Source organism: Alnus glutinosa, chromosome 4 (genome assembly GCF_958979055.1).
Source record: "Alnus glutinosa chromosome 4, dhAlnGlut1.1, whole genome shotgun sequence".
Lineage (NCBI taxonomy): Eukaryota > Viridiplantae > Streptophyta > Magnoliopsida > Fagales > Betulaceae > Alnus > Alnus glutinosa.
In genome coordinates, this window is record NC_084889.1 from 5239237 (window position 1) to 5267033 (window position 27797).

General features: G+C 39.7%; 3 protein-coding genes across 3 annotated transcripts; 1 reads left to right on the forward strand and 2 right to left on the reverse strand.

Moving 5' to 3' along the window:
• Nucleotides 1-10174: 10174 nt before the first annotated feature.
• Nucleotides 10175-16619, forward strand: LOC133867316 (auxin efflux carrier component 6). The gene is made up of 7 exons (XM_062304044.1): nucleotides 10175-10654; nucleotides 11057-11685; nucleotides 13243-13444; nucleotides 13778-13863; nucleotides 14183-14340; nucleotides 14523-14599; nucleotides 15945-16619. The coding sequence occupies exons 1-7, from the start codon at nucleotides 10227-10229 to the stop codon at nucleotides 16009-16011; spliced, it is 1647 nt and encodes a 548-aa protein (XP_062160028.1). The 5' UTR covers nucleotides 10175-10226; the 3' UTR covers nucleotides 16012-16619.
• Nucleotides 16620-25934: 9315 nt separating this feature from the next.
• LOC133866056 (uncharacterized) lies at nucleotides 25935-27002 on the reverse strand. Its single transcript, XM_062302622.1, has one exon. It carries the CDS (start codon nucleotides 27000-27002, stop codon nucleotides 25935-25937), a length of 1068 nt encoding a protein of 355 aa, XP_062158606.1.
• A 15-nt stretch (nucleotides 27003-27017) lies between these two features.
• On the reverse strand, nucleotides 27018-27797 carry LOC133866058 (uncharacterized). Its single transcript, XM_062302623.1, has one exon. The coding sequence runs from the start codon at nucleotides 27795-27797 to the stop codon at nucleotides 27018-27020; it is 780 nt and encodes a 259-aa protein (XP_062158607.1).

Below are 27797 nucleotides of genomic sequence, written 5' to 3' on the forward strand. Positions count from 1 at the left end.
GTCATCATAAACTATGATGTATCCTCTTTAATGGAATTGCCATTGTTGATATATTCATCCTCTTTAATATTTCTCCAATCAAAAATTCTGCTTACATCCACATTAACAGTATCAAGATTGTTTTCAGGCTATAGATCTTTTTCAGTTAGTTTTTGTTAGTTTATTTGGGTATTACCAAATTCACGTGTCAAAACATGAGTATTTGGGTTGAAATTAGTAAACGGTTAAGTTTTGTTCAAGATAAGATATTATACGAAGTGTCCAAAACTTCGCTAGACTCATGCTCGACTTTTGCACACTTAAAACTGAGAGTTCGCTCAACCTCTCACTCGACTCCTATTCGAGCGACCAGTGCACTAATATGAAGTTAAAACCCGAGAGTTTGCTCGAGCGAGTTTGCGGCAATATGTTATTTTTTTCAATGCACGACTTTCCATATTTCTCCTAGGCTTAGCTTTGCTTTTCATGTTTTTCTTTGAGAGTAGAGGTAGTTGTTCTTTGACCATTAAGATAGTCCTATATATACTCCCTAAGCCTAAAAAAAGAAATAAAAGTTATGGTTGGATCTTTGATGGGCTGGGCTATTATTACCTCTCTTTTATGTTCAAAACTCAGATACATCGATCTCAGTGTAGAGATTTCCTTACCCCCTTGGCCCACACCGTGTAGCTTGTGCTACTTAAGTCCTAAGGGTCGAACACGTGTGGTAAGAAAAGAAGATACGTAACTACCAATAAAAAAAAAAAAAAAGTAAATAAATTATGAAAAAATTACATGTATTTCCTTCGAATTACTATTCAATTGTTAATATCCTTCTTAAACTATTAAAAAATGTCAATATCCTCCAATAACAAAAATACCCTTTATAAAATTATATATATAATAAAAAATAAAAACCGGTTTTTCATTTTTTTTAAAAAAAATTATTATTTTTTTCTATTTTTTATATAAATTTCAATTTTTTTAATTATTTTTTAAGATTTTTTCTTCTTTTTTTTGTCAAAAAAATATTTAAGGTCATTTTTATATTTTTATCGATCTTGGGACGACATTGCTATTTTTTAATAGTTTATAAGGAGCATTGACACAATTGATAATTTGAGGAAGACATCAATAGTTGTGTGATAATTTAAAGGAGGTATGTGTATTTTTCTAAAAAATTATTGATTTTTTTTTATAATTCTCAAAAATTATTGAATTGGTCCAACGATTTAGGTATTATCAAATTGTTTTTAAGTCTTCAATTTTATCTTTTAGCTTTTTTTTATTTTTATCATTATTAAATAGATTCTTCTGTCCGTATTTTGCTAGATTTTTTAATAAATAAATAAAACGTATGCATAAAATGAGACCCTTCGTAATTTGGGCAGAAATATTGAGGAAAATTTTTATGAAAAGGCAAATTTTTATATGGGATTCCGGATCACTCATAATTATTGTCCAATTACTAACATTTTAACAGTAAATTATTGCTGATTCCAAGCCAGAGGGAGGGGGTTTGGAGACGCCTATGAGTTTGGTGATATATTTTTTAAAATTGTAGATTTTATTCATGATTGATATATTATTTGTGAATTAACTTTTAAAAGAAAAAAAAATAAAATTGGTAAGTGTAGAACTTCTCTTCGAACGTATGATGATGATTATGGAATTATGGGTAAACTACATAGGATTGTATTGATGAATGAAATCAAGAACCGAATGTATAAGTGATTACACAGGCTTTCGAGGAGCTGGGACCTCCGATGGACTTCCTAAAGAAAACACTAATCATTTTTCATTAACTCACTTACAATTTAAGCTTCTCTTTTATAGGCTCTAAACAGTTATTGGATTCCTTTAGTTACTCTAACGTAAAACCTATTACAATTGGGCCCAATTATTATTTAGTTACACCACTAAACCAGTTGTTATTATGCCCCTAATGACAAACTTTAATACCTTTAGCAGCACTAAAAAAAAGAAAGAAAGCGATTGTAATGCCAACCACGACCATGTCTAGGCAAGAACCAACCACTTTAAAAAAAAAAAAGGTATAATTATATTTTTAGGTAATTTTTATGATGTGTTTAACTAATGCTCCGTTTGTTTCGGCGTAAAATGATTTTCTGAAAAATGATTTCGGCATTTTTTGGTGTTTGGTAGTAGCAACAATAATAGTCAACGAAAATCATTTTCGGTTTGATCGTAAAAGTTTCTTTAATTTTCGGAAAACGATTTACGATTTTTAAAACCATAAATCGTTTTTCGAAATTAAGCTCTTTGTCCTTACACGCATGTTTCATATCCGATCGTCAGAATTTAGCAATTGTCAGTCGTCAGGATCCAGTCGGCGCCGGAGTCCGACAACATCTGGTCGCCGGAAACATGCCGGCGCCGGAATCCGGTCACCGGCAGACCCAAATTCCGACAGGAATTTTGCTGGATTCCGGCCAAGCCAGCCGGGATCCGGCCGGATCTGGACGGATCCAGCTATTGATCCAGCCGGATTTGGCCAAAACGGCCAGGATCCGGAAGATTCCGGCCGGAATCCGGCAACGTCCGGTCAACGGTGACCAGACGTTGCCGGATTACGGCGACATTTACTAAACTCTGATTTTTGCATTTCGTAATTTTTTCGGGCGAACCAAACATCGAAAAATATTTTCGAGAAAATCATTTTTTCTGAAAATGATTTCGTCGAAATCATTTTACGACGGAAATCATTTTACGTCGAAACAAACGGAGCATAAAACCAATAACTAAGGCCTTGATTTACAACAAATGCCCGAATCACATTTCTAAAATTCATCAAATTGGAAACAAGGATCTCAATATATATATATATAATTAATTTTTTTTTTTTTAAAAAAAAACAAATCATTAAGAAAATGGATAATTGCACCATTGATCTCTGAACTTGGCCTAAATTATAAATCATTTTATTTAGTTTAAAAAGTTCATGAAGGGTCCTTATAGTTATCTATAATTACAAAACAGTTTCTGAACACGTTTTTTATCTGCCAAGTTAACAGATTCCGTTAGTCAGTCACGTCACACCCAATAGAAAGTCGACATGTGTCCATTACAATAAAACAAAATATTTGTTTTTTTTTTTAAAAAAAAAAAAAAAAAAAAGACAAAAAAAAAAAAAAAAAAAAAAAATAGTAGCCACCCCCAAAGGCATTTAGGGGTGGCCTAGCGCCTGGGGATGGCGCACGCCTATCCCCGACACCTGGGAGTGGCCACGTACGTGGAAAGCACGTACCTTTTTTTAATTGTAAGGGCTAAGTTGGAAGAACAAATGCATTTTAATAAAATTTGTTTTAACTTTGTCCTTACAAATAAAAATAATGTCTTTTTCGCATGCAAATGAACATATAACATGGATCCAACCCAGTTTAAAATAAATATTTGTCCAATTAAAACTTGTACTCCATACGTCTTATAATAAATAATAAATTTTCCCTTTTGGCTGTCTAATAATAGATAAAAATTTAAAAGCAAAAGTACATATTTCTTCAAATTTCTCTTAATATTATCAAAAGTGGTGCTATCTCAAAATAAATAAAATTAAGAAAAGTTTAAAAATATCACTATAATTTTATCACTTATTAATTAATAATTGTATTATTTTATATCAAATTATCTATTTCAAAACAGAAGTAATATGTTACAATAAGAAAGATTGATAAATGATATATATATATATATATATATATATATATATATATATATATATATATATATATATATATATATATATATATATATATATATATATATATATATATATATATATATATATTTTAAAAAAAACGTTTCTGGTGCATAAATTACATTTCCCTTAGCTCATATCTGGTGTTGTTGGAATGCTTTCAGAATTTATATCACAATAATGGTCATTCGAATTAAGAGTAGAAGGAGAAAGTAAGCAACTACGGTAGTTGTTCGGTCCAATTTTTTTTAACGGAATTTGGACCTTTATTGAATTTAATTTACTACTAAAAAGTAAATTGAATATTCCAACATGGCTTGGGTGTGCAAAGCATAGTTAAGTGTTATTTAAACTGTCACGTGATTATCTACGTTTTAGTGTTGATGTAATAAGTATCGCAAGATCTATCAGACTGTCACATCAATTTGTAGAACATTCCTAGTAGACTCCCCGGATTTTATTAGCTAAAATAGATTAAAAAAAAAAATCATGTTTTACTATTTTAGCTATTTATTTTTTTAAAACACTACAGTATCCTTACCATTTTAACTATCAACTTTCATTATTCCATTTAAATATTATTTTTTAATTTTTTTTTTATTCTTTCTCTAACAAATTTATATTTTTAGCTGTTTATCTTTTTCTTGATGATTATATATTTTAAAAAATGTCATACGCTTTCAATATAACTAAACGGTAAGATAAGAAATAAAAAATGGAGATAAATTTTTATTATTTTTTTATTCTTTTGGTGAATACTGTTTACTTACGAAACAAAAATACCCTTTTACTCAGGCTATTGAATATGATTTTTAATGATTTATCTCATCAAAATATATAAAAAATTATTTTGATGCGTTTATCAAAAATGCTCTGAAGTTGTAATAAAAGTTACTGTTCCTCTGACTGCGGTCAAAATATATCCTAAATATTTTGGCAAAAAATAAAAATAAAAATGACGAAATAAGTCTGTAAAATCTTTCTGTAGCAAAAAATGAGGGGAAAATAGAAGAAAAATATTATAGGGTGGAATGGGGGTGGCCGGGTGGGGTACTTGCGAACAGTGACCCAAAGCAAAAGCTGCAGAGTCCACAGGAGAGTCAAAGGACAGAAGAAGTGGTAAAAGATTGTGGTGGGGTCCAGCCCAGTAGTTACAGATAGAGAGAGAGAGAGATTGATTAGGCCGGCCGTTGCAGACGGGGCATGCGCTGCCACCCAATCAAGAGAGTCGGGGGACCCACCCACGCCAGATGTCATTTCGTTATCAAATCCAACACGGAGGAAATAGGACAAAACATTTTGTTGGATACTCGCAGACACAGGCTTTACTATGGTCCCTACTCTCCCCTCTCTTGTCCCATCTGCTTTGCCACTTCGCCGCTTATGATAGGTCTCTCTCGCTCGCCAGTTGGAATTGCTTTTTTTATTCTTTTCTTTTCTTTCTGGAGAAATGCTTTTTGTGTAAACACTTTTTTTATTTTTTTGTTAAATTCACTAATTAAAATATCAATTTTTTATTTTAAGTAATCATTTTTTTTTAAATCATCATCTACACCAGCACAACCACCGCACTGCAAACTGCAAAGCCTCTCTCAACCGTCACCGAAATATCAGCTCCAACCGAAAAAAAACAACAATATCAAAGACTGGTGAACACGAAGAACGGCACCCACTTCGTCGCCGACTCTTCAAGCGGTGAATGAAGACTAAGAAGAGCACCCAACGGACCTTGGGGAGATGGACCGCCGAGATCGATCAGAGACCTTGCTGGATTATCCCAGGGTGATCGGCGATCGCCTTGACTACTTGCTTTGGCAGGCCTATGTTTATGCAAACAAAATATTTACAAAGTTATGGAAATAATTAATCCTAACGATGATTTTGTTTGGGTTCATGATTATCACTTAATTAATGGTTCTCCCAACATTTTCTCTGCACCCCATTTCCATCATCAGATATATACTAAACTTTGTCGATTCGGTATAAAATTTGAGATGAGATGGAGCTGTGAGCGGCGGAGAGGTGTAGAGGATGCATGGCGGCAAGTTGTGTGGCGGCAAACGAAAGCGAGAGTACGTATGTTCTTCGCCCTTCGGTAAAGAAAGAGAGACACAGAGATAGATGAAAAAAAGTTATGCTTTGATGAACAATATTTAGGGCGGTAAGTTTTTATACAACTTGCGAATTTGGCATCAACCCAATACGAATTTAAAAAGTTATGGTTAAAGAGTTTGATCTATTTAATTAAATGAGTCGAATTATGATTAATATCTGAATTCGAAACGCGATATAATAGCATGTAATTTTTGACATGATCCGCGATCTCGATACAAATTTAACGCAAAATTAAAAGGTTGGGATTAAGGGGTTCAACCCGTTTTAATTAAATGAGTTGAATTAAGATTAACTTATATAATTTTATACCTATGTTTCGACACGATCCGAACCTAATACATGGACACTAACGGCTACCCCTACAATATCTACCAACGTATGGAGAGATACGACAAACATAAATGCATTTTGTGTTTCCTTTGCATAATTTGATGGGGTGAATTTTTAGAGGGATTGTTAATTATTTTAGCTAGATTACAAAATAAATAAGCCATTGGATGCTCTAAGAATTGGCAAGTCAAGCATGTTTCCTTCTTCCTTTTATTTGGATATTCACAATTGAAAGGAGAGAATAGGAAGCTTGAAGGATGAGGATTTTCCTTATTAGATTGTATAAATTTCTATAAAATTGGACAGCCTCAATAGGAGGTGGCGTAGCTCACCTGTTTTGGATAACTAAAATGTGAAACCCACTCGTATCTTTCATCGCCAAAGCTGCCTAAATTAATAATAAAGAATCTCAATCCAAATTTAAAACAGCATATATACCATTGTACTTTCTTACTTATCTACTAATCGTTGTGCACTTTTAACATTCTTATTAATAATCTCAATGCATAGACATAGCAACTGATATAAAAAAAAAAAAAAAAACTAGGGATTAAAAGTTTCCTACTTACAATATCATAAATGATTGGAGGAATGTCTTCCACCTAAACAATATCTATGACATGAGTAACTGTTTTTTTAACAAGCCGATGTACAGTGAATTAGCATCCAACTTCACATAAACCACCCGAGATGATCGAAAAGATTACAAACATGTTAAAAGTATTTTTTATTTTAATCTTTTTTTTTTAATTTATTAGTATAAATAAAGTTTTATAATTTAAATAACTAAAATAACATTAAACCGTTAATTTTTTTAATATTACGAGTAAAAGCACTCACATTGAGTTATGTAAAACCCACTTTTGCTTAGAATATATAACAAAACTCTTAAAATCGTCCTCCATTAGCTTATTTAAAGCAAAACTAAAATAGAGTTTCTTTACATTCGTGAACAATAGAGTTGCACTATTCACGAATGTATCATTATTTAATTTATACCTTTCTCTGCGAATCTCTCTCTCATACTCTTCTTCTTTTTTTCTTTTCATTTCCTTGTTGATTGTTTTATGGGTCTTTCTTTTGATAATAGTTCATGTTTGGTTTTGGGTTGATTTTGTGTGGGATTTTTCCAGCACCGGAATGGAAGAGGTGTGGTGAGAGCGTGGGTTTTTTGGTGAGATATTTTCGGTGATTTTTGGGTCTAGGTAGAGGGAGATAAGTTCGATTTTGGGTTGGTTTCTTGAGTTTTGGATCTTAAGCAAATCTTCGGTTGATTTTAGATGGAAATTGTAATGGGTTCTGCATATTTGGGTTGGATGGAAGATTTTGACTTGATTGGTGTATTTTGCAGTTTGGTTCTGCAAAAGAGTTGTCTGCAGATGAATTTGCTGCACTTATTCCAAGGGTCTATATTTCAATCTAGGAGCAGTAGTATTCTTCTGCTTCTTGGTCTGTTTCAAAGAAGAGCAGGGAGTGAAGAAGTGGAATCGCTTGTTGGGTTTGAAGCTGAAGAGGAATGAGGAACAAGGAGAGGAAGGAGAAAAGCTGAAGAGGCATGGGATGGTGGTGGCCCGAACTTGTCAATAAAAAAATAATAAAGAAAGAATATAGAGTTAAAAATAAATAATCGGATAGATGATGTCTTTTAAAATCCGTTAGTTAAACTAACGAAAGTGAGTTTTCGTTAGCTATTCTAAATAAAATTTTACATAATCAGATGGGAATGCTATAAGCTATTAAATAACGTTTTGAGTTTGGCTATTACTTTGACGAACTATTGCTTTATTAAAAGTAGTTAACATTCAGCAAATTAAGAAGTTTTTCTCTTATTCCAAATCCATCCCACTTGATTAAAACTGACCCTACGAGAGAGAGAGAGAGAGAGAGAGGAGCATGTAGAACTGGGCCTCCCACTCTGTTGTGTGTTTCTAGTAAAGAGCATCCAAGTAAGGTACGGTCTCCTTCCATTTCTCCTTCTTTCTTTTCTCCAAATTGTCCGCCCAATCATGTTGTAATCTGACATCAGCAAGAAGAACTGGGTTTTGAACCTAGCTACGGCAAGTTCAGGCCAGAAAAAGGTCGGGCGGGGGGGAGTTGGCCAGGGGAGGTGCTCCCCATCTATAGAACATGTACGTTGAGGGGCCATAATTTTTAATCTTTTTAACCAAATTAAGAACAGCTTCATCAACGGATCTTTTGAAAATTACAAGATCTATCCAAAGACAAATACAGTTTAAGGTATATTAGAGATAATGGCGGCGGAGAATCTACTGCTATGTTTCCCCCCCCAAAAAAAAAAACAATTGGTTGTGTGATCACATGACTCACATCTAATCACCTTAAGCTTTAACTTAATAAAACAATAGATCATATCAGATTGTGATACATAATTTAAAAATCTAATTTCTGGAGAAAAATTTGGAAAACCAAACATTTCTCATGACTGAGTCAAGGTTGCCATGGCGATGCAATTGGTCCCTAATTCTATTAAAATAATTGGGATAACTTCACTTATTGTATGATGTTTAGACGGCCAAGGCCAGGCAATGGGTCTGGCGAAAAACTACACTTCATTAAAAGGTCTTCACGGCCAGATCTTTCATATATAGATGATTTCTGACATTGATAACAACAACTGATCAGGTTCATATTTGTGTGTAAAAACATACCCCCGAGGTATGTTTAAAGTAAGCAAACTTTAAGGAAAGCAAGAACAATTTTAATGAGCACCGAAAAGGTTGGTAAACCTTTGTTCCTGATCACTTTTACGGTGTATATATCTAGGTTTACTTTTTTCTGAAGCTTTAAACAATAACCTTTTGGCAAAAAGGCAAAAAAAAAAAAAGAAAAAAAAAAGGAAGATAAGAATTTTTTTTGAAAAAAGAACATAAAAAGGTTGGAGCAAAAGCCCATTGCAATTGTTGCATAGAAGTAAACAAGGCATGGGGGCCATTGGGCGATCATTAATATTGGATTTGAAGTTTTCTTTCTAGATTCTCAATGATCTCACTTCCCATAAGGAAAGAAGTCATAATCTCTGAACTAAACTCCATAGTGTTATTAGGTTCTCCCTTTACTTGGCTCCTCACACACAAACCCTTTTCTTTCGAATGGTTACTTTGGAAATGGGCCGGTGGCGTGTCACTTTCGTTACTTTGTGTCTCCCTCTTTACTGTTTCTCTCAAGTAAACAAGAAAACGTGCAAATTTTTTTTATTTTTTATTTCTCCAAATATTATCTTGGAACACACACACACACACACATATATATATATATCTTACTGCTCATGATGTGACGTCACTCCCCCACCTTATATTATGATCTCTACTAATTAAGGTGATACCTTTTTTGTAGGTTACAAAGATGAGAACTGAGAAGGCTAGGGTTGTAACTGCATGCAAGCCTTTAGATTATAATACGATTTTTAATTTTTAGCAGCATTAATTATTTACTCTTGATCGATAATCAATATATAATATGCATGGCACTTTTTTCCTGCAAACACAAGATGCATGTTTAGTTTGATCGTCTGTAATCCAATTCTTTGATTCAGAGTATTGAACCAGTCGTGATCATCTTAAGGAATGATTGAGTATTATTATACATGCAACAAAGATGAAGGGAGAAAAAAAAAATTAATCATCATGGCTAACCCTCAACGGTAATCCGTAATTAATAACCTAATGATCAGTGAGGCACCAAGCACAACGTTCAACTGTTGCCGTTCTCACAGTCAGAGAGAGCAAACCATAATAATAATATACTTGGAAATGCCAAATCCCATCACTCCAACTACCGAGAGGGACATACACATAGAATGGATCTTCTTATTTGCCACGTGGAAATTAATTTATAACTTTCTTTTTTTCTTTTTTTTAACTTGTCACAAAATTATCATCAAGCTTACCAACCGTGATTTCCGCTATTAAAGTGCCTGCAAAGAGAAAATACAATGCGTTGGAGGGCATTTCCGTCCATAACCTGCTATATAAACACATACTTCCCTTCCTCGTTGCTTTCATATAACTCTCCATAAACTCAAAACTCTGTGTGTGGGGGAGAGAGAGAGAGAGAGAGAGAAGAGATGATAACCGGAAATGATTTCTACAAGGTCATGTGTGCAATGGTTCCTCTATATTTTGCAATGCTGGTAGCATATAGCTCGGTGAAATGGTGGAAGATATTCACACCGGAGCAGTGCTCCGGTATCAACCGGTTCGTTGCTGTGTTCGCGGTTCCGGTGCTGTCGTTCCACTTCATATCTCAGAACAATCCCTACCAGATGGACACAAAGTTCATACTGGCCGACACATTTTCTAAGGTTCTAGTCCTTGTTTCGCTGTCGGTGTGGGCTATCTTCTTTCGAGGTGGGTTGGATTGGCTGATCACTCTTTTCTCGGTTGCCACGTTGCCCAACACGCTTGTCATGGGCATTCCTTTGCTTCAAGCCATGTACGGGGATTTCACTCAGAGCCTCATGGTGCAACTGGTTGTGCTTCAATGCATCATTTGGTATTGCAAACTTGTTTTCTCTTTTTCTTATTTCAAATTTTGAATAATGTAAATAAGTAAATAACCTTTCTTGGTTAGCCGGCCATCTTAATTCTTGTGAAAGCTTAATCAATGGGTCTTTTTCCTTTTGCTGCCCTCTCTCTCTCTCTCTCTCTCTCTCTCTCTCTCACTGATCAGCTTTATGATAGTTACTTATCTATACACCTTTTGTAGAAAGGAAGCTGAAAAGTTCGAAAAACACAGAAATGAGCGTCGTCAGTCCCACCTATACGTAAAAAGAAGATTCTAGCTCTAACTTTATTCGTTTATCAATGAAAGACTTCTCTTAGTAGTCCAGATAAAATTCTGTTCTTGAAACGTAATCTTAATCATCAAGAGGTCTCATTTTAACTAAACCCGCAGGTACACACTCTTGCTCTTCCTGTTCGAATACAGAGCAGCCACCCTCCTAATCCAAGCGCAGTTTCCAGGCTCCGCCGCCGCCGCCATATCCAAGTTCGAGCTCGACGACGACGTGATCTCCCTCGACGGCCGTGACCCTCTCCGCACCGAGTCCGAGATGGACCCCAATGGCCGGACCATCCGCGTGCGCATACGGCGGTCCACGTCATCGGCCGCTGACAATCACTCCACTCTCTCCCCTTCCATAACCATCACCCCGAGAGCCTCCAACCTCTCCAACGCCGAAATCTTCTCCGTCAACACCCCTCCACCGCTACTCCCACATGACATCGCATTCGGCCACGCGGACCTCGCCCTCGGCTACCGCTCGGCGAGCCCTCGGCAATCTGGGTACGCGTCGTCGGACGCCTACTCGCTCCAACCTACCCCACGCGCCTCGAACTTCAACGAGCTGGAGACGACCACTGCCACCACGGCGGCGAACACGCCCGTATGGTCGAGGTCCCCTGTTGCCGGGAGGGTTTTTCGGCAAGCGTCTCCGGCTTTCTCAGGCGTGAAGATGGTGTGGGAGTCGCCGGGGAAGTGTGCGCAGGGAGAGAGACAAGGGTGCAAGGATGTCATGGTTGCAGGTACGTACGTTACGTGGGGTGTGTGTGTCACTGTTTGTTTTATGCATCGTCGTTTTCTCCGTATTGGAGGGAAGAAACACTGTGTCGTTTTTAAATACGTGAGAAATATCAGGCAGACATGCACATACCTTTGTCAGGTGGCTGTACTGCACATTTTGTCTCCGCTGGCCTTGAATGTTGTCTGTATAAATCTGAGTCTGACAGAGCAAGCTGCTCTGAGGCTGATCCCGGTAAATTGACTACCACTCTTGGACGATTATGGAGCGAAAACACATTTTTTAGTTGTATCTAGAATAGGGAAATTCATGAGTTGGCCTCGTCACTTTCTTACCTACTGTTTATGAAAGGACGGCTTATCTTTTTGTTCTTTTCTCGGTTAGGAGAAACGAAACAATATTAAAATTAAATGTAGTTTAATAAAATATTCTTATCAAGAGTGAAAATTATTTTCGTGTTTTTAAGACACATTTGGATTGTTTGATGAGGTTTTTGTTTTGAGAAGAGATAACAAAATGCAATGCTCTGTTTGATAATATGTTTTGAGATGCATGTGTTTTTGTTCGAAAAACTGTTTAATATGTTTTGAGAGGTTGGAAACTATTTTTATGTTTTTATTTTTTATTTTTTATTTTTTATTTTTGTGTGTTTAGGTTGATTGTTGATATTATTGTTTTGAGAAGAAAAGAAATTTAACAAACATGGCTCAAGCTAGAAAACCTTAACCTTTTTGTTGGGATCGATAAACAAGAAAGACAGCTTAATATTGTTGCATGATTTGTAAAAGATATATATATATATATATATATATATATATATATATATATATATATATATATATATATATATATATATATATATATATATATGCCATCTCAAACTAGATATGTTTGGATAAGAATACAGTTTTGAAACTATATAGCTAACTAATTACCTTTAATTAGTTCAATGATTAACTTTAATTAGCAAATATGCCTGTTCGTAATGCTCAAGAGTAAAACTATGGGCTAAATGAAGATGCATTCCTCAAAGTAACGGTTAGGATCGATTTCAAGGATTTTAGTGTAATAAATAAATCTCAAACATTTCTCCTATTTAAATTTTCTTTTTTATTTTTTTTCTTATTCCGTAAGTGCCCAAGACATGATGAGACGGAATGAAACAAGTGGCCCTGTCCACGCTTCACTTATAGTAAAATAATATATATATATATATACACATTAAAAAAACAACCAAAGTGGTCAAAAGTAATGTTTATTTTTGTTTTTCATCAAACATTTGGCTTAGTCAGAATCTTAATTGATAGGCGCCATCATTTGCTTCAGGCACGTGTGTAATGATAGAGGAGGGCCCACATGATTGCCTATAAAGAATCCATTAGGGTAACACCAACCCAAATTTTTCCTTCTCTAATTATGTTGTCTGTTTGTCTCAAATAAAAAGGATAGCAATCGATTTTTATGGTTAATAATTTCAGGAAAAATAAAAAATTAAAATAACAAGGATTTGTATACTTCATTATTATTAAGAGTGCATTAATATATTTTATATATCTTTCAGGGAAAGAAATTAGCTTCAGAGACAGCACCAAAATTCAGATGCCGGACGAAGCGGATACCAAAGGCGCACCGACCGGTCAAGAAATGCCACATGCCTTTGTCGTCCTGAGGCTCATACTCATTGTCGTCGGACGGAAGCTTTCTCGCAACCCAAACACATATTCGAGTGTATTAGGGCTTTTGTGGTCTCTAATTTCGTTCAAGTGAGTTTTTTAATTGTGCCTCGAGCCTGATTTCAAGTGAAATAGAGATAAATATTAAAATTTCATAGCATTTACCGGCCGGTGTATTCGATGCTATGAAAAAAAAAGAAAAGCCCTATATTCACTATATATACTCTTTTACTTTTTATTAATACTCTTAAATCACATACCGATACATATTAGCAAATTATAAAAGAGTTGTATAGGTTACATTTTCTTGTCCGATCTTTGATTGTGAAATTATATATATATATGAATTATTATTTGTTGAGTCAATATTTATACTTGTAATTTATGTTAATCATAATTAACAAGGTTTCATGGATGTCGCAGATGGAATGTAGGGATGCCCAGTTTGGTGAAATACTCGATAAAAATAATCTCAGATGCTGGTCTTGGGATGGCCATGTTTAGTTTAGGTATATTATTATCTCCCAACCAACACACACACACATACATATTTATGATATACATGTACATTACATAATGACAAATTAATGCACATGCAAGACGTACATTTTCATAAATCATATATGCACATGCTGACGTGCATGTATAGTAAACGTAGCAGTAAGACATTTATTATTAACATGTACATTGCTCTGATCTCTCACGTGCATGGATGTTCATGTTAGCTAGACCAAGAATGGCACTTTCGAAGTTGACAACTTGACATGTATTTTGCCGGAAAAGTATGTAAATGGTACTTTGACGAGGACCGATTGGTAAATATTGCAGGGTTGTTCATGGCCCTCCAGCCACGGATTATTGCTTGTGGGACAAAAAGGGCAACAGTGGGGATGGTCATCCGGTTCCTTTGTGGACCCATAATAATGTCAGCCGCATCGCTTGCCGTTGGATTAAGAGGTGAACAACTACATGCTGCCATTGTACAGGTACTATATATATATATATATATCATCGATCTTCTGCACAATTAATTAATGTACATCCATATTTATCATCTACGTACATTCTTTTTTCTTTTTAATTTTATTTGTTTTATCTACACAGTTTAATTTACTAAAGTGTACGTTGGGGTATGTAATCATACTATTAATTACTGAATTAATCACAGGCAGCTCTTCCACAAGGGATTGTACCATTTGTCTTTGCAAGGGAATATGGGTTGCACCCGGACATTTTGAGTACTGGGTAAGTTAGATTTAACTCTTATTTTGAAGGATTTTCATGGCTAGCTATCATTAATAAATCATAATTAACCACAATAATAACAGGAATTATGTTAAATACTATAGCCTTAATTATTTTACTAGCTAGGTTGATGTAGCAATGCTGTCAGCTCTTAATATATTTATATATTTTTTAACGAGATGTTGGATGTAATCTTACTCTAATAACAATGAGAAATACATATATTGCGACAAGAATATATAACAATAATAATAATTTTGTAATTGTACAAAAAACCAAATAATATTGAATTAAATACAGTACATTCACGAGTTTTATTTTATTTTTTTTGTTCTAAGTAATGTGGGGCTTAGACTAGGCATCTCTAGGTAGACTGCAATTAATTATTATCCTGAAATTGTAGACTTAAATTAGGGGATGCCTTTCTTCGATGATCACTGACATCTTAGCTAGCCTTCGTAAAGTAATTACCCCACACTTAGTACTGTCAATAAATCTCATTGGAGAGAGCATTTTTACCCCACTTATGTCAATCATGTCGCCTCTGCTTTGAGAATTTCCGTTGTAATTTCACATTCACACCAAACCTGGACTTTAATTTCTTTGTTAAATTTTTGTTTTTTTTTTTTTTTAAAAAAAAAAAAAAGCATTAACAAACAATTGCTTTTTTCCTTAAAAATTATACTCCAAAACTCATTAACTAATAAAACTCTACTTTTGCTTATTTATTTTTTATATTTTTTCATGAGCACATACCAAGAAACATACTGATCCTTTTAACCTTCCAACGCAACATATATAATGCAGCTCTAGGAGATCACTTATATAGGAAGGGGATTTGGCTTTGGTTATTTTTTTGTAGTTTTTTTTACCCGTTCAGATTTAATTTTAATTTTTTAATGAGAATGAGAGTAAAATTAAAAAAATTTAAATCGTTGAAAAACCTACAAAAAAAAAAAAATGTCATGCTATGCCCTCATTAGAAAAAAAAAAAAAAAAAAAAAAAAAAAAAACGTGAATTAATGACTGTGACGGCACAATTATTTGGACATGGTTATGTGATTTTTGAATGAGAAGTTATATGCCTTTTTTCTTGGGCTTTCAATTTAGTTACCCAATCTGGCCATTCAAAGTATTGATTAAATAGATAGAATTTAAAAATATATTAGTTAAATAATTAAATTTATCGTATCTTATAAACTTTTTTGTGGTGGTAACTCCAATGTGAGTCCAATTAACAGTAATTATTACAAGTTATATGCCTCTCATTCAAATGGTTGGGAATTGTTTGTTAATTATAACGAAGAGATAGATGAATTATAACACTTCACTTCTCCTTTTGCAGGGTTATATTTGGAATGTTAGTTTCATTACCAGTAACCCTCCTCTACTACATATTTCTAGGCCTGTGAAGAAAAAAGAAAAAAGGAAGGAAAAAAAAAAAAAAAAAAAAAGAGGATTAAGAAGCTAGTTGGTGCGTTTTCAATAAAGCAGGTGGAGCATCCAAAGTATTATGCCCCTAGCTACTAGCATGGAGTTCAACGACAAGTATTATGTCCCTACGATGTCGTCCTAGCCGACCATTTATGTCGACGGTCGGCCTCATTATGTTGGATGATCAGGCCAACATATATATGACACGTCATCAACTTATTGATCGATCATAGGCTAGCTTTCCGTTATTGTAAACGCTATGAAAAAATGTTGACTTGCTTAGGGTGGGATCTTATCAAAAGCCAAAAAGTTAGGGTCAGATTAGAACGTGACAGGATGATATTAATTAGGGTTTTCATGCTCCGGGACAGGATGATATTAATTAGGGTTTTCATGCTCCGGGGTTACTATCCTAGTACATGTTTTAGTGGTAGCCGAAAGGGAAAGGGAAAGGGAGTATCATGGCCTATGATTAAGGTAGGAGCCTTATTTTCTTGTTGGGGGTGGGTAAAGTTGTGGCAACCAAGTATGTTTGACTAAAGAGAAAAAGGAAAATTAATGTCATTTCAGCTTCTGTTTTTGTCTACCAACATCTTCAGCCATCATTACAAATTTGCAAAATTATTGATATTCTTCGTATTCATTTTATATCGGCTTATATATTGACGTGTTTTAAGTAATTTTTTTTTTAAATACTAACATATAAGCCACTTAAAACACTTCATATCAATTAACGTTAAATGAGTGAAAAATAACGTTACTCAAATTGTAATACGATTCTTGCTTTTCTTTGATCATTACAAATTGTCAAATTGTATCAGAGTTTGTCATGTGGTACTGAAGTTACATGACGTGGTCTTTACCATGACGTCAGGGGTCAAAATGAAGAGATTGTAACTCTCCAGTTTCATATTGAGAAAATATATAACCCACATAAAGTTGATAGTTTATAAAAAAACTCATCGATTTTAAGTCTCAAAATTCGGTTTTTTAAGTAATTATAAAAGAAAAAAATAATAATAAAAAAGTTATAAATTGACTGACCTTTAATTTTAAGGTGATAGTGCAACGTGGCAACTTTTTTGGCTTGAATACGTCCAAAAAGTACGGAGGCATTTGGATTGCATGGGCATAAAGGCTTATGACACAAAAACATCTTTTTTCCAAATCCGAAAAACTTTTGTTGCTGCATAAGTCTTTAGCATAATAATATTTGTTTGTTTTGCTGAAAAGTATCTTTACTTACTTTGAAAAGAGACCATTTGTCAATCACTCACGCCTCCAAATTGGACTTAATTATGTTCTGATTAATTAGATGCCCAGGAGCAATGAATATACATGAAGAACATTTGATCTAGAGGACACCAATCAGAAACCCTACATACATAGTTTTGTTTCTTTCTTGCAACAGCATTATTCTGAGCCAGCAGGGCTCTGCCGTTGCAAATGCCATGAATCGATACTCAGCTTCTGTTTGCTTGACTTTGACATATATAACTGGCTGTTTCTAATTAGCAGTACGTACTCCAAATTGAAGCAGGTTTGCCCAGTAAGATTAAAAGAAAATAGGAGTTATTTTGGAGTACTGTGTTCTCTCAGCAATTAATCGTGATATATAGACAAAGATAAAAAAAATTATTAACACATCTGTTGAGACAGTTTTCGGTAGGTGACGTGTCGATCAGATATTTGTCTTGGTTGCTCCTGGTCCACCTGAAAAACAAGGCTGCGTCGGGGGGTTTCCAACAACCCCGCTCCGATGCTTAAGTGAGTGTATGGTTCTGAGAATAAATGCGCAGAATAATGCCAAAAAGATTGATTAGCATGTACCTTAGCATCTGAAGAGGTTATAGTATTTATAGAGGTTGAGGAGCAGTTATTGTCCCCCTGCATCCACGGGAATCGGCAGTTACATGGAGACGTGGCTTCGGTTACGCGGATATCTCGGGTTCACAGAATTAAGATCGGAGGCACGATCCTTTATGGATGGTGTGCTAAACTGCTGGTGAGGTCACGACCCATGATCCTATTTGGGGTCGTGCGTCACATCCTTAACTCCCGGGTAGTCTTAAGATGTCTGCGGATGATGGAGTTATGGTGCAACCGGGCCGGTTCGGTTGAATCGGATCGAGCCCGAACGGCGGGACTGGGCCTCCGATGGGTTAATTTGTGGATTGTTGGGCCTTGGTCGGGTGTATGTGATGGGCCAGATTCTCGGGTTGGGCCTAGCACCCGAGAAGGTTGAAATTCTTCCCAACAGTTACCCCCAATTCTCTTAAATAAATTTTATACTTGAGAGAATTTAGGAATAATTGATTGATCTTTACCCTGATGTATTTTGAATTTTGGGTCGAGCGTATGATGCCGAGAGCTATTAATGGCCCTTCTCTGCATATACTTCCGTTTTGAGTCGGTGGTCCATCTAGGAGGCATTGTTTTGTCGGTTGCTTTGCTTTGTCCCTACCTTGTCCACCCGAGGGCCTTCGAACGCCATCTTTTAAGGAATTCCTGCTCTTTTTCCTTTCATTTTGAAATTTCAAATTCAAATTTCAAATTTTCAAAGTTTCGAATTTCCTCGGAATCCGCGAGCCGCGTGTCGAGTATGATTTGGACGCCGGTTCGTCTTTCAAGGCGTGTCTTATCTGCTAGGCGTGCCACCGGGGCTCTACGGTTGCCGGTTTTGGAAGGATGAATTCGAACGAGACCGTTCAGCTTTCGGTGGACTGTAATCAGTCAACCCCGTGGTCCTTTCGATTTGTCGACGTGAGTCAGCAGCACATTAAATTTGATTTGACATCGGTTCGCCTTTTGAGGGGCGCTGTGGTTGTCAGATGTGTGACCGGTGACGGTTCGACTGCCGGTTTGAAGGGATTAGATTCGTTCACGTCTCTCTGTCTCCCGGTTGTTCATGACCGGCTAATCCCGGTCGCACTCGAGCATAAATACCCTCTCCCATCCGCATTTCTCATTCTTGTCTTGAACTTTTCCTCCTCTTTTTTTTTTTTTTTTTTTTTGAACTTGTATATCTCTCTTTTGGAAGTTTATCCAAACCTCATCTTTCCGCACCATGTCCGACACGAGGGAACTCCCAGCGGTTGTCGTCTCGGAGTCTGAAGAAGAGGAATTACTATTCGAGGACGAGGTGGTACTCGAGCAAGTCGAATGTCAAATGCCTCTTGTGCCTCTCGACCACCGAGGAGTTTCAAAGATCTGTACCGGGGATGAATTTCGCCTCCGGAACAATTATGATATTCCTCCCACGGTTCTGTTACATTTTCAAAATCCTGTTACCCGGGAGATTCGTGGGGGCGATCTCGTTATTTACGAGAAAATGCTTTTAGCCGGGCTGCGATTTCCTTTTCCGGACATTGCCCGGGAACTGGTACTATTTGTTGGGGTGTCCCCGAGCCAGCTTACACCAAACGCGTGGAGATACCTCCTCGCCTCTTTCATTCTGTGGCGAACAGTGTTGGGGGCTCGAATGACAATTCCGGAGTTCTTCAACATCTACCGGACGGCATATAAAAGAGAGGGGGTTGTTGAGTTTACTGTTAGGAACAACCCCATCTTCATTTACCTTTCTCAAAGTTATTCCAACAACCGGGGTTGGAGGTTGGGTTTTTTTCGAGTCTCGGGAGATTGGGAGTCGACAGCATCCTTACCGCCCGACCAAAGGATATCAAGAGTCTGGAGACCTATCCAGGTTGATTTGCGGGAAGCTCCGGCCTTGAATGCGACCGGCAAGAGAAGGGTGGCCGCAATGTTGTTGTTCTCTCAGACTCCAGGGAACGATATGAAGATAGACTATGACAACATAGTCACCGACGAGAATATGCGGAAGGTTTTCGGGTATCAGATTCCTACCGAGAAGGTTTGGTATGATCGGAAAGGAAAACAAAAGCCGAAGAAATCCGGGGGTGAAGCGGCCGGCACTCCACAACCGAAGGCGACGAAGGTGGCTCCCGGGTCTAAGAGGGTCATCAAACCAAAGAAGACCGGTAAGGATACCCACCTTCCGAGAAAGGTAAGTAAGTCGACCCAAGTTCCGAGGACAGTGATTGTACCTCGGGATAACCTTACCCCAACCCTTTCTGCCCCGGAGACCGATCTTGGGAGTGACTTGACTAGAGCTCCCGGAAATACGATCCTGAATGCCTCTTTATCGGCCGTTATTAATCCCGTTGAAGTTAGAAATCCAATGGAAGCGTCTGGTGGGGAGACTCTGGTTGTTCAGCCCGATGATTTTCCGATTGGGGTCGTTGATGCGTCCGATGTAATAGAAATCGGAGACGAACCCGAGGAGTTGGAGCAAGAGGCTTCCAAGGTTTGGGGTGTGACCAAGCGCAAAGGGAAAGAAGTGGCGTCCGGGTCGCCGAAGAGGACTCGATTTGCCCCGGATCCTTTGGAATACGCGCTCTCGCGAGCCACTGAAGCCGAGCTTCTCTTTGGTCGGCCGCGCTTTGTACTGCCCACCTTGCCAGTTACACGGGAGGAACCGGTTGAAGAATCCGAGACTCCAGGTCGGTCTCCGGCTGAAAAGATAGAGGCTCGCTTGGAGTCTGATGCTGGTTTGGCATCCGAGGATCACTTACTGGCGGAGCATGAAACATCCTTAAAACCCCAGGATGGACCGGGATCCGGGGATCATGTGGTGATGGAATTGGAGGGTCATCTGAAGACCGGTGTGGTAGACTCGTCTGCGCTGGCTGGAAAGGGTTCGGATCGGGTTAAGGTTGTGGAGTCCTCTGGACCCGAGACTTGCGAGGACCAACCGGAGACTCGAAATCTTTCCCTGGGATTTATGGAAGCCGAAACTTCCCAACAGGGAGCGTTAATCGGTTCTTTAAGGGAAGGCCTGTTGGCCTGCCCCTTAGAGACTTTAATGGGCCTGATTCCGGAAGGGTCTTCTTCGATGTCCGGGACCGGGTACCCCGGAGGACTTGCGGAGGCGATGCTTCATGCCCAGTTGCAGGTAAGCCCTGTGACTTCAAAAATATCTTTCTATACTTTGTACGTTTTTTCTAACTTTTTTTTTATAGGGCGTTATGAGGTCGGTTGCCTTGTGGCGAGACCACCGGGGTATCACTGAAAGTCGAGCTGCTCTAGAGGCTAAGGTAGCTGAGCTTCAGTCCCGGGTTCAGGAGCTGGAATTCGAGGTGTCCCGAACCGAGGACTTGGAGTCCGAGATGGAGACCTTGAAACAGGATATTCAGATCAGAGATCAGACCATCAAGGCTCGGGACATGGATCTGGCTCAGGCTCGGAAGCTGGCGGATACATCTCATGCTCAAGCACTTGAAAGTGAGAAGACCCTTGACAGAGTACTGAGCAATCTAACCGAGGCTAACGAAGCCAAAACGGCACTGTCTACCCGGGTGGCAGAGATGGAGCGGGAGAAGGACTCGCTGGTGGCCGACAAGCAATCTCTGTCCGAGAAACAGAAAGAAATTCAGGCTCGGTGTAAGAAGCTTCGGAAGAAGGGTCATTACTATAAGTCCAAGTCCCGGCGTTTTAAGAAGCAACTCGCTCTGGTTCCTTGGCTCCGAGGCCTTAGTTGGGGCCGAGGATCCAACTGGGGTTTCGAGAGCTTGAGGACCATGCTTCTTCACCTAGAAGTTTTCAAGGTTGATCCCGAGACTGTGACTCCCAACCTTCTTGGGATGCCCGAGACAGCAACCAATGAACTGCAGACTCTGGGAGTGGAGTTTTTCCCGGACGTGGAGGACTAGACCAAGGATGCTCCGAACCCTTATCGAGATGACTTAACTTCGGGGCCCTCTGTCTCGGAATGTACTCCCGGTAGGGAAGAAACCAAGAAGCCTAGGGCTGGTGATGATGGGGACTCGACCGGGAGCCTGCTTTTGTAAATATATATATATATATATATATATATATATATATATATATATATATATATATATATATATATATATATATATATATATATGAACCGGTGGTACTTTGAACTGAGTACTAAACGTATGTAACCAAGTTGATATATGAATAGAATTAGTTTTTATACTTTGGTATTTGGATGTGTTCGCATAAACTTTTGTTTTGCTTGTGCTGCCGAGTTGTATTTGATCTGGTCTGGTTTGATTTGAACCGAGACATTCCTTAATAACTTTAGACAAATTTGGTGATTTGTCCGAGTCACTATTGAGGATATGACCAATGCGTGCTCCGGGTCGGTTATGTTTCGAACCGAGGGAGCAACGCTTTGATTTGATCTGGTCTGGTTTGATTTGAACCGAGACATTCCTTAATGACTAGACAAATTTGGTGATTTGTCCGAGTCACTTTTGAAGATATGACCGGTGCGTGCTCCGAGTCGGTTGTATTTCCAACCGAGGGTGCAACGCTTTGATTTGATATGGTCTGGTTTGATTTGAACCAAGACATTCCTTAATGACTAGACAAATTTGGTGATTTGTCCGAGTCACTTTTGAATTGAACTGAGAATAACCATAAAAATGTATTTGTCAGTGCCAACTTTGGAACAACAGAAAACATAGTATAAGCAATTCACATAAAATATTTCTTCAAATGCTCGGCGTTCCAGGTTCTCAGTAATTCTTTGCCGGTCGTATCAATCAAATGGTATGCCCCTTTGTCCCATTTTGCTCTGAGCTTTCCCTCGATTGGATCTTTGGTGATCGAGCTTACTTTTCTCAAAACCCAATCTCCGAGTTGGAACTTTCGTGGGCTTACTTCTTTGTTGAAGTAACGGGCAGCTCGATCTTGGTATGCAGTCCATGTTACCTGCGCTTCATCTCTTCTTTCTTGTAGCAAATCCAAATTGAGCTTGATTCCTTCGTTGTTGAGTCCCGGATTGTAGTGTGATACTCAGAGGCTGGGTGATCTGACTTCGGCAGGGATAATTGCCTCTGAACCGTAAGTTAAAGAGAAAGGAGTAGCCCCGGTGGGAGTACGTGTTGTGGTACGGCAGGCCCAAAGTACCTCAGGGACATATTCGGTCCAAGCTCATTTCTTTCTGCCGAGCTTCTTCTTTAATGTTTTGAGAAGAGTCTTGTTCGTAGCTTCCACTTGTCCATTCGCCGGTGGATGTATTGGGGTTGAGTAATAATTTCTGATACTGAGTTCGGCACACCATTTTCGAAACGGTCCACAGTCGAACTGTTTTTCGTTGTCGGTAACGAAAGCGTATGGGCTACCAAATCGACATATGACTGAATTCTAGAGAAATTTTACTACGTTGGCGGTAGTGATAGTGGCGAATGCCTCGGCTTCAGCCCACTTGGTGAAGTAGTCTACCGCGACAAGAAGGAATTTCCGCCTACCTTTTCCCGGTGGCATAGGCCCGACTATGTCGACCCCTCATTTTGCGAATGGCCACGACGAAGTGATAGGGCTTAATTTTTCAGGGGGTTGCTTCATCACCCGGGCAAACAGCTGACATTTATCGCATTTTCAAACGAGTTTGACCGAATCCTTATTCATTGTTGGCCAGTAGTACCCGGCTCTCATTGCTTTGTGTGCCAACATCCGAGAGCCAGAATGGTTCCCGCAGACCCCTTCATGTATTTCTTTTAGTACGTATTCCGCCTCGGAATTTGTAAGGCACTTGAGAAGTGGCTCGGTATATCCTCTTCGATAAAGTGATCCTCAAATAAGCACGTACCGGGCTGAATGCATTTTTACCTTACGAGCTCGCAGCTTCTCTTCGGGTAGGGAACCGTTGCGGAGGTACTGAATGACGTCAGTGGCCCACTCGGGTTCGTCTGATCTTTCTTCAATCTCCATCATGTCGAGTTTTGGAAGGATTGAAGGCTCGGTCTGTATCACCACCCCCCGTGTGGATGTTTTTACGACGGGCCCGGTACCGGAACCCATTTTGGAAAGAGCATCAGCTCGGGCATTCTCTTCCCGAGGAACTTTTGTTACGACGATTCTGTCAAAGTTAGATTGACATTTACGCACCTTATCGAGATATTGAATCATCTTTTCGCCTTGTGCCTCGGCAAATCCCTGCACATGGCTGACTACCACCTGAGAGTCGCTTCTGATCTCTAAGTTCCTTACTCCCATTTCCCGAGCTATTGAAAGCCCGGTCAAAAGTGCTTCATACTCGGCTTCATTATTGGTGGTCACAAAATCCAGTTTGATCGCATATTGAAAAGTTTCTCCATCCGGGCTTGCCAACGTGACACCGACTCCACTCTTCTGGTTGGCCGAGGAACCGTCTACATATGCTACCCATGTTTCCTTCTCGGGCAGTTCTTCGCTTTCGGGCGTATTGCTGAACTCTAGTAGGAAATTGACTAAGGCTTGACCCTTGATAGAAGTACGAGGGTGGAATTCTATGTCAAACTGCCCCAGCTCTACCGACCAATTTACCAACCTGCCGGAAAGATCTGGTTTTTGTAATATCTTCTTCAGCGGATGTTCGGTTAACACCCGTATAGCATGTGCCTGGAAATATGGCCTTAGTCTTCGTGCCGAGATTATTAAGGCGAAGGCCAATTTTTCGATCCGAGGATACCTCTCCTCGGCTCCATGGAGTGCTTTGCTGGTGAAATAAATCGGTTTTTGAATGCCTGAGTCTTCTCGGACCCAAGCTGAACTGACTGCCGAGGGTGATACTGCGAGGTAGAGATACAAGATTTCTCCTTCCTCAGGGCTGCTCAATAGCGGCGGGTTAGTCAGATACTCTTTTAACTTCTTGAAGGCTTCCTCGCACTCACCACTCCACTCGAAGGCTTTTCTCAAAATCATGAAGAATGGGAGACATTTGTCGGTGGACCAGGAGATGAACCGATTAAGGGCTGCTATTCTCCCGGTCAGCTGTTGCAGTTGTTTGGTGGTCCGGGGAGATTGCATACCGAGGACAGCATTTACCTTCTCGGGATTCGCCTCGATTCCTCTTTGCGAAACCATGAATCCCATGAATTTTTCTGAGGAAACGTCGAAAGCACATTTGGCCGGGTTGAGCTTCATCTTGTGACTCCTTAGTGTCTCGAAAGTTTCCCCCAGGTCAGCTATATGGCCGGCGGCTCGTGTGCTCTTGACAAGCATGTCGTCAACATAGACTTCCACGTTTCGTCCGATCTAATTTCGAAACATTTTGTTGACGAGCCTCTGGTACGTAGCCCCTACGTTCTTTAGACCGAACGGCATCATTTTGTAGCAGTATAGACCTCTGTCGGTAATGAACGACGTTTTTTCTTGGTCAGCTTCATCCATGTGAATTTGGTTGTACCCTGAGAAGGCGTCCATGAATGTTAAAAGTTCATGACCAGATGTAGAGTCTACAAGGAGATCGATCCGGGGTAATGGGAAACTATCATTGGGACATGCTCTGTTGAGATCGGTGAAATCAACACACATTCTCCACTTCCCGGTGGCTTTCTTGACTAAAACCACGTTGGCCAACCACTCTGGGTAGTTTACTTCTCGGATAAACCCGGCCCGCAGGAGTTTGTGTACTTCCTCGGCTACGGCCTGGTTTCGGTCCGGTGCGAAAGTCCTTCTTCGTTGTTTAACCGGTCGATGGCTTGGATCAACCATTAGCTTGTGGGCTATTAAGGATGGGGGTATTCCCGGCATGTCCTTGTGGCTCCATGCGAACACATCTTTGTTTTTTCTGAGGAATGCCACCAGGGCTTCCTTTATTTCAGAGCGAAGCTGCGCGCCTACACGGGCCTTCTTCTTCGAGTCACCAAGCTCGAAATCTTCCAATTCCTCAACCGGCTCCCCCATCGGTGATTGCTATTTTTCTTCGTCCTTTTTCTTCTCTCCGAGTCTCGTGGCTTCCGGGAGCTTTTTCAAGCTTGTATTATAACATTCTCGGGCCATCCTCTGGTCTCCTTTTTCGACACCGACTCCTTCTTTGGTGGGGAATTTCATTCTCAGGTGAGGGGTTGAGGTCACAGCCTTAAATTCATTGAGCTGTTCTCCCGAGGATGGCGTTGTAGGCCGATGATTGGTCGATTATTAAGAACCGAACCATCACCGTCCTCTGCCTCGGGTACATTCCCGCTGTGACCGGAAGCTCAATGGACCCGAGTGGGAGCGCTTGTTCTCCTGTGAATCCCACAAGCAAATGTCTCGCCGAGATCACCTTACTTCGATCAATCTTCATTTGCTCGAAGGCTGACCTGTAAAGGATGTCAGCCGAGCTTCCTGTGTCAACCAAGATGCGGTGTATTTTGTGGTTGGCTATGGCCAGACTTAGTACCAGAGCGTCGGTATGTGGGAGAGATACCTCTGCGTAATCGGCATCCGAGAATGCGACCACCTGAGCGTTTTGTTTCTGGGATTTTAGAGGTTTGTGTACCGAGTAAACCTCGAAGTCCCTCATCTGCCTCGCGTATGCTTTCCGCGCCGAGCTAGACTCTCCGCCTCCTCCGAAACCCCCTGAAATCGTCTGTATCTCTGGAAGGTTTTCCTGCCGTGCTGGTCTGGCTCGGCTCTTACTTCTTTCTCGTGCGGCCCGAGGGTCTGGCCTGCGTTCCAGTTCCCTTCCCCTTTCCTGATTTCTTCCTCGGTCATCCCGGGGATTGTTTTGATTCTGATGGGGGCGATTGCGAACTCTTTGATTTGCGAGGAAACGGACAAGTTTTCCGTTTTCTATGAAGCGTTCAATCAGAAGTCTCAAGGATATGCAGGCTTCTGTGCGATGCCCGGTAGTATCTTGAAACGCACAATACTGGTTGGCGTATTGTGAATGCAGATTTGCGAGCACCGGTCTGGGTTTTCGGTACATCGGGTCTCGCTTTATCTCCAGGAGAACATCCATAATGGGTGCATTGAGGGGTGTCCAGTTGTGACCCCTTAGGGACTCCTGATCCCGCTTTGGCCTAGCCTCTTCTTCTGGAACACGCTTCTGTTCTTCCTTCCGAAGGTTCTTCTTTTTTGGATTCCCGGAAGTGGATGGACGAGTTTGCTCGGGTCCCAATAGAGCTCGGAGTGTCTCCTCCTGGTTGATGTACTTCTCGGCTTTACTCATAAAGCCATTTAGATTCTAAGGGGGCTTCCTAGCTATATCAGCCATTAGGGCTCCATCTTTTCGGATTCCCTGAAAGAGAGCTCCGTAGATGAAATCATCAGTTGCTGCTTCGGCTTCAAGTCTGGCCTGGTTGAACCTCATGAAGAAATCTCTGAGAGATTCCTCGGGTCCCTGGTGCAATGACATCAAGGATTCGGACGGCTTTCTTCTGACCCTTCCGGCCATGAACTGCGTCAGGAACATCCTACCGAGGTCCTCGAAATGACGAATGGAATTTGGCGGGAGGCTCCTGAACCAGTCACGGGCATTTCCCGAGAGGGTCAGAGGGAATGCTCGGCAGGCCACCATCTCGGGTGTTCGATGGAGGTCCATGTGGGCTCTGAAATTATCTAGGTGCTCCACGGGATCTTCAAGGCCCGTATAAAATGGGATTTCTAGGACTTTGAACTTCTCGGAAAGGCAAATATTTGCCACCTCCTCGGTGAATGGAGAGGTGGTCTTCAGCAAAAGGTTTTCCACCAGGGAAGCTTTCCCCTTATCGTTCCGTTGAATAGCTGCGGTTAGAACATTGCATCTTTGTTCCAACCGGGCGATCATGCCTTGTACCGCCCTTGCCGCCTCGGTTTGAGCAGGGGGAGGGTTTCCTAGGACTTCTTGGTTGTTCGGCTCCCTAGAGCCTTCGACCCGGCTGCCTTCCTCTCGGTTTCCCGGGTCAGTGACAGTTCGATGAAGTTCTGGAACCCGGGCTTGGAGAATAGCATTCATAGTGGCCAAATCCTCGATGCTCTTGGCCAT